We start from the raw sequence: 12416 nt of genomic DNA, 5'->3' as shown, positions 1-12416 counted from the left end.
AGAGGAAAAACTGTGCTTTCACTGTCTCATGGACAAGACACAACATGCAGGGCCACGTTCAAGTTATTGATGGGAGCAAAACAACTCAAATCTTAAAAAAAAAAAGTCACAAGAACTCACTAATAATATTGTATTTAAAATACAAGATTGCAAAACAGAGTGATGCTAGGCTGAATTATGTAGGCAGTTTCCCACATGAAAAAGAGTGTTCTTTTTATTTGACAGAACAATTTTAACGCAAGGAATTCATTTTTCACAACCTGGAGGCTTTCCTGCAGCAAGTAGCACTTTTACACCTAAAGTCTCTACTGATGCAATCTGTTTTTCCTGAAACTAAATAAAAAATATTTTAATATGCAAATGCATGACTCATTATATAATCAGAAATTAATTACAAGGCATCTGTCCAATATGTAAAAGGAAGAAAAAAAAAACTGTGGGAAGATTTAATTTATGACTTGGCTATGAGAAGCTATTACTAACAATACGGATCACCCAAAAATATTGTTTTTCCCTAAGGTAAGTGATATATGACAAATGTCATCAAAATGAACATCATACCTCAAATTACAGATTTTACACATGGGTACAGCTGTTTACTGTGTCTGTTACACACACACACACACACAAAAAAAGATGTACATTGAGTAAAATTGTGGTTCAGGATGGTTAGTATCAATTGAGGTGCTGTGGGAAGGATGTATTTCATGTAGAAAATGATACAACCATCATTGGCTTGTGGCATGGAACAAGCAAAATCATGAATTACCAGCTACAGATCAACATGAAGATGGGAAAACCTTTAGCAAGGTTTTTAACTTGTTTCCTCTGTTTGCAATGAATGAACTGTGTCTATAAAAAGTTTCTATCCCTTATACCAAATTTGTGTTTTTGACACTGATCAAAAGAAAAAGACTCTTTAAAGTTAGTGAAAACAAGTCTCAAAAGTGACCTAAATTAAGTACAAATATAAAACAAAAAATATTTGATTACATAAGTATTTACTCCCTTTTACATGACACACTTAAATCATAACTGGTGCAGCCAATTAGTCTCAGTAGTCACATAATTAGTTAAATGGAGACTATCTTTCTGTAGTCATGGGGTATCGATTGATTGTAGTATAAATGCACCTTATCTGGAGGGGTCATGTTGTGGTGGGTCACTATTATGGCCTAACCTACACAATAAAGACAAAAGAACACACCAAGCCACTCAGTCAAAAGCTCAACTCAGGGGATGGAGACAAGAGCATGTCCAAGTCACAGAACAGAACTGTAGAAAAAAAATGTGATACAAACATGACGTTTAGCCCAGAAGAGTTCACTAATTGTATCCACCTTATTTCTCCAAAATAACATTAAGTCGAGATTTGAAGGTTTCTAAAGTCCTACACTCTCTCATACTACTTGGAAACTTATTCCATTTGTGTATGGTTCGCTTTGTGAAGAAAAACTTTCTAATGTTTGTGAGAAATGTAACTGTGTCCCAATTTTCTTGAACTCATTTTAAAGTAACAGTCTTGAATCACTGTACAAATTAATTCCCTACAGAACTGTAAACACTTCAATCATGTCACCTCTTAATCTTTTGTTTCTTAAATTGAAAAAGGTTCAACTCCTTTCATCTTCCCTCATAACTCATACCCTGCAATCCTCGAAAGAGCCTAGTCATTCTTCTTTGGTCTTTTTCTAGAGCAGCTGTGTCTTTTTTTTTCCCTGGAGACCAAATCTGCACACAGACTCCATCTAAGGCCTCATCAGTGTGTTACAAAGCTTAAGCAAAACTTGTACTCAACACATCAAGCTATATATCCCTAACATTCTATTAGCCTTCTTAATGCCTTTTGTATACTGCCTGGATAATAGTGCCAAGTCTACTATGACTCCCAGCTCTTTCTCATTAGGGATACTTTGAAATATCTCTAACTCTCCTGTTCTTGCCATTTGTTGCTTTGTTCCTTAATAATTTCTTCCATTAATTTAAATTTGATGCACGTCTATAGTTACTTGGATCTGACCAGCCTAGAATGGGATAATATTTCATTCCTTAGGAACTTCCCAACTAGATAGTGACTTTCTAAAAATATGAGCCAAGGGTATATGTACGTATTCGTTAACCTGCTTGAAGATAAATGCTACCTCTTCTGGTAATTTGCAAGATTCCAGCCTATATAATCTAAGTAGTGCTGCTCTCCCTCTACAATTTCAAAACCACTCAGTCCCTCATTACTACTGGGAAGTTACCCACTTCTTCACATGTGAAAATACCAGAAAAATGAAAGTTTAGAGCAGGGGACCCCAAGGGAGTAAATCTGCTTAAAAATGTTGCAAAGATTTCGATTAGTTTCCAAAGACACAAGACTTGCTCTTTCACCAACTGCACCAAGAATAACCAAAATAATAGGTGAAAAGCAAGAACAAGCATTTCACTGATTTGTGTTCTCAGTGTGTTTTATTCTAGTATACTGGTATCTGTTCATCATTAGTTCTTGTTAAATTATTGTAAAGTGAAATAGCACTATTATGTTATAAAATAAAAATGCTAAAAATAGTATCTTAAAATGTCCCCTTTAAATAGGTATAAGTATAAACTAAAATTACTGAACAAAATAGGTTGAGGTAAATTTACTTTTGAAAAGCTGCCACAAGGGTAAGTGGGTGAAAAAGGTTGGGAACCCCTAGTTTAAAGCAATTTAAAACTATTTCAAAGTCTATATATTTTAATTGTTCCTTAGTGTTCCTGATACACTTCACCTCCTCATAGACCATTCTGTCACTACTAAAAAACTGAAAGATCTTTTTGGGCCATTTTTCACCTTTTCTACAATACTTAAGCACCCCATTAAGCCTTCTTATCTCCTTGAACTAAAAAGTTATAGCACCTTGCATTATATAATAAATGTTATGAAGAATAATTTTAAAATTGCACTTAATAAAATAAGAGAGTAATACGCTGTGGAAGCACACTTCATAACAGTTTAAAAATCGAGGGAGCAAAGGAGCCCTAGTTATACAGAGTGTTGCCTATTAATAATCAGCATAAAAAAAACCAGAATAAAACTGGCCTACAAGTAACTGTAATAACTGCAGACCCCTGTCTTAAGGAGTTAAATGTTTAACTGATTACAAAAAATACATTTTAACCCTTAATATTTAACCTTTAAAAAAAAATTGACGTTCCATTTCTACTTCAAACGCAGCAGTTTAAAATTTTACATTTGTTAATATTTCTAAAATTCAGAAATAAGAGATACCTCTAAAAATTCTTGCATTGACTTGTATGTTAGTCTTTTAAGCAGAACTGGTCAAACCATTAAGTGACATAGGTGGTGGTCTAGGACAGTGTCTTCTGAGGGATGCCATATAGGCAAGCTAAGGAGTGCACACCCTGGACACTGAGGGAAACCACTAACCCACCCCCTGCATAGAGCTCCATATTTCCTACAATGTGCTTTTGTCTGACTGTAAACCACCTATCTAAAACTCTCTGGTCTGGAGTCTCTCCCCTGGCAACACAAGGAGTGCACATTATCTCCCAAAAAGATACCTGGGCTACATCCACCAGTATTCTACTACAGAGCAGGCTAGTCACCACCTTTCAAGTTCAAACAACCCTGAGCTCGAGATGGTGGATTGTCAGGTATCTTCTGCAACAGTAGGTTTTAAGAAGGCCCAACTCATCCAAGCTATGCTCCAGTTAGCCCAACATTTAACAAGACTTGCATTGCATTGGCCTCTTTATTAAAATTTGGATTAGTTAAGTGCTCAATCATTTTTTATTAAAATGTAAATGACTTACCTATTATAATTAAGAAATTAAATATCAGTTTAAAGAACTTACCGCAGTTATTCAACACCTGATAGACCCTTATCTCCTATATTACTCTCAAACCCTACTGTGTCTTTCTTTGAAGTTTCTAAACTTAACTTTTTCTCTGCTTGCTTACGTCCTCTGCACACCTCTTATTGCTTTTTTATTTTCAAGCTCTGTCCATCTGCTCACACTGTTTGTACTTAAAATGTGTTCCTCTTTATTTATGAGCACTTGTGCACTTGCTAAAGCCAACACAACTTGATAGGAGTCCTGGTAATTTTTTTTCACACACTAATTTCTGCTCACCAAAAATTTACTTACTGAATACTCTGCTGCTCCAGTTATTTACTTATTGACTTGATGGTTTCTACTACTGCTTGCCCTTCTCCATGCCCCTCTAATGTTGTGTTTTTATTATGTCCTTGCTCTCTACTAGTGCCAATGCTTCCCAGTATGAGTGGTATGTACAGGTTTATCTGATTATTCTTTTTACACTTAAATATCCTTTCAATAAGTACTCATGGCTATTTTTATCTATTAGTCGCTGGGTATTAGTCACTGTTATGCTGGCTTATTCCCTCTGCTTTTGGTACTCTGTGACCTTCCCACACTACAAGTATGAACAAAAGCATCTTTTCAAACAGCTACGTTTGCTTCTATATGAATGAAAAGGAAAAATAGCAAAAAAATCCTTCTAAAGGGAAAGCAGCTGTAAAATGTCCTGCATGGCCCCTTACTTGCAACTAAAAACAAAATGTTTTGGAGCAAAAGATACATTTTAATTAACTCCCACACAGAAGCAGCACTCACTTTTCATATCTTCTACTTCAACACGTAAGAATGACATCAGTCTCAGTCAAAGTTGTCTCTAGCAATATTTCTTAGAGTACAGTAAATAAATCATTAAGTAATGGAAAATGTATGGAACAGCTATAAATCTGACAAATGGAAGTTGTCCACAAAAAATGCCGTGGATGAGGAGGACTAGTGAGGGAGGCCACCAAGAGATCTGTGACCACTCTGAATTAGTCACTTGCTACAATGGCTGATATTAGAAAAACTATGCAGACAACTACTGCCCAAGTGCTTCACCAACTGCAGCTTTATGGGCGAGTATCAAAGAGAAAACCATTGTTAAAAAAGCAATGAGAAGAGTGGGAGAAAATTTGTTTTTCAAAATTAAGAATTTGTTGTTGGATGCGTTTGGAAAAACGCCAGTCCCAAGCCTGGATAAAGGAGGAGGGCTGGGCGCCAGGCTAGCAACCTGGCCCCGTAAAAAATTATTGCTACGGAAACAAGTAGAAACCAAAGAAATCAAGAATCTCAGCCGGGACGCTCCGATTCTGCATGGATGACGACGATGGAGAAAAGCTGGCAGGCTGTCCAGAGTCCAATGAGAAGACGAATCGTCACAGCATCATCAACGACAAAATTCGCAACGTGGAATATTCGGACATTGTACCAATGCGGCAAATTGGGACAACTGCTTCGTGAGTTCGACAACTATGGTCTGGACATTTTGGGCATAAGCGAGTTGCGATGGACAGGAAGTAGACGATTGGCCAGTGATCGGAAGACCACCCTATACGCCGGCCATATTGAGCAGCATGCAGCTGGCGGTGGGCTCATCCTGAACCAGCTGGCTGCACAAGTTAATGAACGAATCATCACCGATCGGTTCCAATCGCGGCACTCAAAGACAACCATGGTCCAAGTATATGCACCAACTGAGGATGCGAGCGACGATGAGAAGGATGCTTTCTACGAACAACTGCACGATACACTCAATGGCATTCCGAAGCACGATGTCCTTATTCTGATGGGAGACCTCAACGCCCAGATCAGTGATGACCGGCGAGGATGGGAATATGCGGTTGTTCCGCATGGATCAGTGGTGGACACCAATCACAACGGAGATCGCCTGTTGTCCCTTTGCAGCCTCCTTGATATCACCATCAGGAACACATATTTTGCCCAGAAGAACATTCACAAGAAGACTTGGCGCTCACCTGACGAAAACAACAGCAACGAAATCGATTATATCTGCATTGGGAAAAGGTGGAGATGATCACTCCGGGACGTGAGGGTCTATCGTGGTGCTGATATTGGATCGGACCACCATCTCCTAGTGGCCACGGTTCGGCTTAAACTGAAGACGACATCGGCAAAGAAACCCGCCCAACCGTTCACCATCGAGAAGTTCAAAGATCATACTTCTAGCGACCTCTTCTAATTGGAATTGAGGAACCGATTCCAGCTGCAGCAAGATGATGTAGGCACCAACATCGAGGGCCAATGGACGCAGATTAGGGACGTTGTAATTGAAACTGCCGAGGATGTCATTGGATGCAGATGAGGGACACAACGTGAATGCTGGCTCTGGGACCACACGTGGACGTTGATTGACGAGAAAAGACAGGCGAAGCACAATCACGACCAAGTGAAGCCGCCAGTGAGAAAGAAGTGATCGCTGTCAGATAGGCAAGATCTTGATTGTCAAGTGGGCCTGTCAAGCAGACAAGGAGGCGTGGATGGAGAAGAACGGCGACAGAAACGACGCAAAGACACTCTACCGCATTGTACGGCGCCAAGAGCAATGCCAACGTGCCTATCAAGAGCAAGAACAGCGATATCCTCCTCAGCAAGGAAGATCAGAATGCCCGTTGGATACAGAATTTCCGTGAGACCTTCAACCAGCCAGCCACGGACTCAACCCACGAGCGCCGAATGCGCCTTGCAGGGCATGTTCTCCGCCTACCAGAAAATTGGCACCCAAAGATCGCGATGTACTGGGTTCCCCCGGGGGGAAAAAGGAATATTGGACGAACAAAGTGTGACGATGCAGGTTCGACTCCATGCTCCTATTGCTGTTCAGGAGCCCTTGAACCCAACACCGTCGATAATGTCACCAAGATGAGCTGACAAAATCTCTCAAGGCCAGGGGATAAAGTGCTTTTATTCAAAACAATCAAAAACCAAAAAGTGCAAAGTCAAAGTTCAATAAATAATTCCATAAAAATCAAGTGTCCAGTGGGGTTAAAACCAACAATAAATAAATCCTTTAAAATGCAAGGTTAATATAGGGAGCAATTAAAACGCAGTCTCTTTCGCTCCGTTTACTCTCCAGCCCACCTCCTTCTCTTTCTCCCCGGCTCACCATTACTTGCGGCCAGCGGAGGCCAACAACCACGAGCGCCTTCAGTTAACCTCCGTCTTGGCCTCCATCAGGAAGTCACTGCCAGACCGCCGAGGTCAACTCTACTCCTTCGATCCTTCGCGCACCCGCAGTCGCTCCTCAGATCCTTCGGGAGGGCACCTCTCCTGCTCACCCCACTCACTGGTACATTCAGTGGGGCGAACTAGCCCCTAGAGTGCAACAGAATATCGCTCCTTCGCGGGACCCCAGCTCATGGCGTTTCCACCTTCCAGGTGGCCGGATCTTCACCACCTGACTGCTGTTTTCCGACCTCTTACTGCATCCACTTTTCCCTCTCTTTTAACCTTTCGCCTTTCTCTCTCTTCTCTCACGATTTCTCTTATCTGTCTCCCATTCATCTTCTCTTTTTCCATCGTTTTTTTTTTTTTTCTCCACGATTTTTCTCCCCTCTCTGGCGTACCTTCGTTTATATATACACACATATACCCCTCTGCCTCCGTGAATACAGCGTCTTAATTACACACCGCAGGAAGCCAATGAGGCAAACAAGAACGACCACACCCTCATGTGCAGGTGCGACTCGCTCCAATCACCCCATTAACTCTCCGCGGTTGTGCAATCGCGCCCACGGAGAACGACACGGCTATACGGATTTAAAAAAAAAGTGACTTTTTTTCGGAAGCCGCGGACCCGCTATATCACACAAAGATTACCTGGAGAAGAATCCTGCATGAAGACCTCAAGAACATCGACATCAGTTGGCAAAATATGAATATACCTCGCTGGCAGATGCTTGTTGCACGATGTGCGGAAATGTGCAGGAGGAACTAAGTCTAAGTAAGTAAGTGTTGGATGCGAAAAAGGCAGTTCACTCACAAACTCCATGTAGCCTGATACAGCTTGAGCCGTCTCCAAACCAAGAATGGGGAAAATTGCATTGTCTAGATGTATAAAGCTGACAGAGACATGCACACACAGACTCCAATGTAAAACTGCTATAAGAAGTGCATCAAAAAATATTGACTTGAAGGGGGTGAATACTTGGGCAATCGGTTATTTTGTAATTAATCTTGATCAGTTTACAGAGATCTGTTTTCACTTTAACATTAAAAAGTGTTTTTTCTGTTGATCAATGTAAAAAAAACAAAAAACAAATTAAAAACAATGTAATTGAATATTGAATAAATTTAAAATCTAAAAACTTCCAAGGGGTAAATACTTTTTAGAGGCACTGTATGCACCTTAACTAGAGACTGATGTTCAAACCCTCCAGCTGTTTAACAAAGCTAGGCATGTAGACCAACACTCCACAAACAATATGTATGTACTGGATCCAAATTTTATTAAGAAAGATTATTATTATTAATACTGATAATACTATATTTACAGAACTACTGTTATTGGAAATTATTTTGGCTTTTGACCACATATGACTATTTATTGGTCTGTAGGTATTGCAACCTCTTAGCTACCCTTTGTGGCCTTCCCCTCTCTCTTTTCCCTTTTGCTCCCTCTCAGTACGCAGAGCTTTAGTACCTTAAGAAAACCTCTGCATCTTCCTCAGAGACTGTGAGGTATTCTCACTTCCAGGTCAACTACTATCACTACATAATTTACCATGACCTGGCTGTGTCCTCCTTCTCACCCTTGTAAAGCAGATTTGCATTCTCTCTGCAAGTGCAGGGTATTTCTTTTTTTTCCCTTGCAGGCAATTACATCTAACCTACACTGCTTATGTATATTATACAAATATAAACAGACAGAATATTTATAAAATTATGATTTCAACCTTCATTATAACCCCTCATAAAACTGCATTACAAAAGTAAATTATAAACAAGTAAAACAGAGTTGTTACTGACAAAACCATTTATATGAAAAATTAATCATTTTAAATAAGCTGTACTAAATAAATATGTTTGAAGAGATGCAAGCAAAATACATTTTGTAGAGTACAGTATATCTTATTTCAGAAAAAAAGGTTTAATACTTGTAAAATGACTGCTAGAACAGCACTGCAGTACATGACATTTTATATGTGCTCTTTCAATGAAAATATAGTACCCTCTTGTGGTCAGATAATAAAGTGATGCATGACAATGTATTAGAGATAACAAAATTAAAAAAAAAAATCAATTTTAAAAAATAACGAACATTTTGTACTTTAAATATGCTGATAAAAACATCTGGAATATATGACCCTATATTTGTCAGTGGTGCAGTCATGATCATTATTAAAAACATAATCATTACCTCAGCAGTGAAAATTAAATAAATGTTAATCTCATCAGGCTCATCAGCTTTTCTCTGCTCATAAACAGGGTATGTGCCCAAATTTAAAGGAGAAGTCTAACAGTTTTGACATATGTGCTGATTGCAAGCCTTTTTAAATGTTACATGAAAACCCCAACACACCCTCTAAGTCCAAAACACTTTTATATCTTTACCTTGGCTTTTTAGTAAATGCACTAAAATCTCATGAATTTAAAGTTGTACTAATAGTATATACATGTTGGTATAAAATTTTCAAAAACACACTAAGACATCAAAGGATACAAAAGTAATAAAATAAAATAAAAATAAAACCTTCTGCTCTTTTCAGTTTTCCTTCACACTTGCACCTGAGTAATGCAATGCCATATGCTTTTGGTCTTCAAGGCATGAAGCTGTGTAGAGGCAACCTGACAAGTTTGTCACTTCCAAATGACTTTCCAACACTTAGGTCATTCAATACTTATTTAATATTATTAAATAAGCATTAATAAATATATACATATTTTTATTTTCTGCATTAAAGGTTGAATATGAAAATAATAATTCTAACTGCAACAAGTATGAGAAATAAATTGTGCCAACATTTGATTTACTAGGAAAACTGCAACAACGGGAAGTGTGGTGTTTTAATAATATACACAAAATGGTTTTCCCATTAAATATTTTTGTTAGTGAAGAAATGGTTCAAAAAGTATCTTAAGCTCATTAAATTAGATCATCTTTAAAAAACAACAGATATAAAAATAGTTTGAGGTGTTCAAACTGACCCTGGCAAGTGTTTTAATGAGGCCATACACTAAAAAGGGGACATCTACATTTTATAGGCCTGAGCTTTATAGCAAGTGCATTTGGAAGCATCTCTACAAATTGGTACAGAGAACTAATAAACAAATAAACAAACAAACAAATGGACAAAAGTAATAATGATTTAAGATACAAATAAACTGAAATAGTGGAATGTCGCATCTTCTTTCTGGGTGTGTTTGCGTGTGCTACTTTTCAAGTTTTAAAACAGAATAATTTTTGTGCTACACTCTCCGATTTCACATGAAATTAAGAGACAGTACAAATTAAAAATTTACACAAGATGTCTTCTTACACTATATGGTCAAAAGTTCATGGACACCAGATGATCATAATGGCCGTCCCATTCCAAAAATATTGTCATTAAAATGTAGTTCACCTCCCATCTACAGTTGTAACAGACTCTACTTTTCTGGAAAGGCTTTGCACAAGGTTTTGGAGCATGTGTATTGGAATTTGTGCTCATTTACCGAAAAATCATTTGTGAGGTTAGGTATTGATGTTGGATAAGAAGACCTAGATTGCAACCAGGGTTCCAATTTATTCCAAAAGTGTTCCGTAGGACTGAGGTCAAGGTTCAGTGTAGGCCACTCAATTTCCTCCACACTAAACCTGTCAAACCATGTCTTTATGGACCTGGCTTTGTAAACAGGCAAAATTATGCTAGAACAGAAAAGCGCCTTCCCCAAACTCTTGCCACAAGCAGTGCACAGTTATCTAAAATGTCTTTGTATTCATCCATCAGACTGTCAGATAGTGGAGCATGATTTGTTAGTCCAGAGAACATGTTCATACTGCTTCAGAGTATAATGGTAGCATGCTTCACACCAATCCAGCTGATGGCACAGGGACCCTAAGCTTGTGTGCTGCTGCTTGGCCAGGGAAATCAAATTCATGAAGCTCCAGACAAAATGCTCTTGTGCTTGGAACTCTGTTATGAGTGATGCAACTGTGGATAGTTGATTTTTACATGCTATGAGCTTCAGGACTTGGCAGATCCACTCTGTGAGTTTGTGTGGTCTACTGTTTTGTAGCTAAGCTGTTGCTGCTCATAGATACTTCTAACTCACATAAATTGCACTTATAGTTAGCTAACAGAGCAAAAATATCATGTACTGCCTTGTGGAAAAGATAGCATTGTGGAAAACTCTGGGAAGGTTTAAAATCATGGAGCTCGTCAGTATGACCCATTCTACTGCCAATGTTTGTCAATGCAGTGTGAGGGACGGCTGAGACGCCTCTGCAATGGAAGGACAGGGGGACAGTGTGTGCACAGGGCATTACTTCCCCCAGATCCCTAGATGGCAGCCCCCATTCCCACAGGGCATCATAGGACTTGAGGGTTTACCAACTCAGTCCTGTTGGTTTCCATTGGGGAGCCCTACTTCGTGGGGCTTCTGCCTCACTCAGAAGTGCTTTCAGATAATTCTTAAGGGACACAGAAGTACTCCTGGGTGTTACATAAAAGGAGCCATTTGCCTCAACTCCAAGAGCCAGAGTTGGGAGGAAGGAGAACAAAGCTAGTGTGGAGGAGTGGAGGAGGCAGTGACTGAGAGAGAGAGAAGACAAAAGTATTGCTGTGTGCTTGCTATTGTGCTTACTTATATTTGTAGCTGTGGTGGGAAATTCTTGGGGAAGAGTTTCCCAGAATAAAAACTCTCTTTGTGCTTTTACACTTGTGTCGGGTGTTTGGAGAGCTGGAATGCCCTCTGGTGGCCAAAGAAGACTACATGGTTAAGTGCTAGATTTCATGTTTCTGTCAACAATGAGTGTGGCTGTAACATCAGAACTCAATAATTTGGAAGGTTGTCCACATACTGTTGGCCATATAGTGTACGCCTTGTTACTGTTGGCATATAGAGTAAACAACAATGACGTGTAGGAAATGTACTCCTTCCTCACTCACCTCAACAGCAGCACAGGTTTTTTCAAATTCTGGATCAGTAGACAGGGAACCCCTTGTAGTGAACTCATCAACCCAGGCTTCTAAAGATGACTAGAAAGATTTACAAAAATATCATAGTTATGTTAAGGAATAATCAATGAAAAAGCAAAGGAATCAGAGAGAGAGAGAGAAGGGGAACTGCGGTCTCTTATACTGAACCTGAATGTTCATGGTCCCTTAATCCCTACTTATTAATTCTCTACATATGCCTGTACTCTGTTTCCTCAAGGCTCCTACCTCATTAGTCTGAGCTGCCCAGCACTCTCCCTGCACAGCTTGGCGTACTTCATTGTTCTCTACTGTCACATCGCCATCTCCGATCTGTCTAATGAACTTGAGGAACTACAAAATGAAATTGAATTAAAATTATTTTGTCTGTCTAGTAGTCGTGGATGCCTGCAAAATCTGGAATACTCAACG

The 12416-nt window shown here is 39.2% G+C and overlaps 1 protein-coding gene across 2 annotated transcripts in view; it reads right to left on the bottom strand.

The window, feature by feature from the left end:
• The window catches only part of pex5 (peroxisomal biogenesis factor 5), a 60421-nt gene that overhangs the window by 15241 nt on the left and 32764 nt on the right, over nt 1-12416 (bottom strand). Inside the window, exons 7-8 of one of the 2 annotated variants that reach the window (XM_039763781.1) lie at nt 12234-12338; nt 11958-12047 (exon numbers count right to left, since the gene is read on the bottom strand). In XM_039763781.1, the coding sequence (XP_039619715.1) occupies nt 11958-12047; nt 12234-12338 (195 nt within the window). The remainder of the gene's footprint in view (nt 1-11957; nt 12048-12233; nt 12339-12416) is intronic. The other variant, XM_039763782.1, reaches the window with a different exon arrangement.

This window comes from Polypterus senegalus, chromosome 9 (assembly GCF_016835505.1).
Source record: "Polypterus senegalus isolate Bchr_013 chromosome 9, ASM1683550v1, whole genome shotgun sequence".
Lineage (NCBI taxonomy): Eukaryota > Metazoa > Chordata > Cladistia > Polypteriformes > Polypteridae > Polypterus > Polypterus senegalus.
The sequence above is the reverse complement of the archived record's forward strand: the minus strand, read 5'-3'. Positions and strand labels throughout refer to the sequence as shown.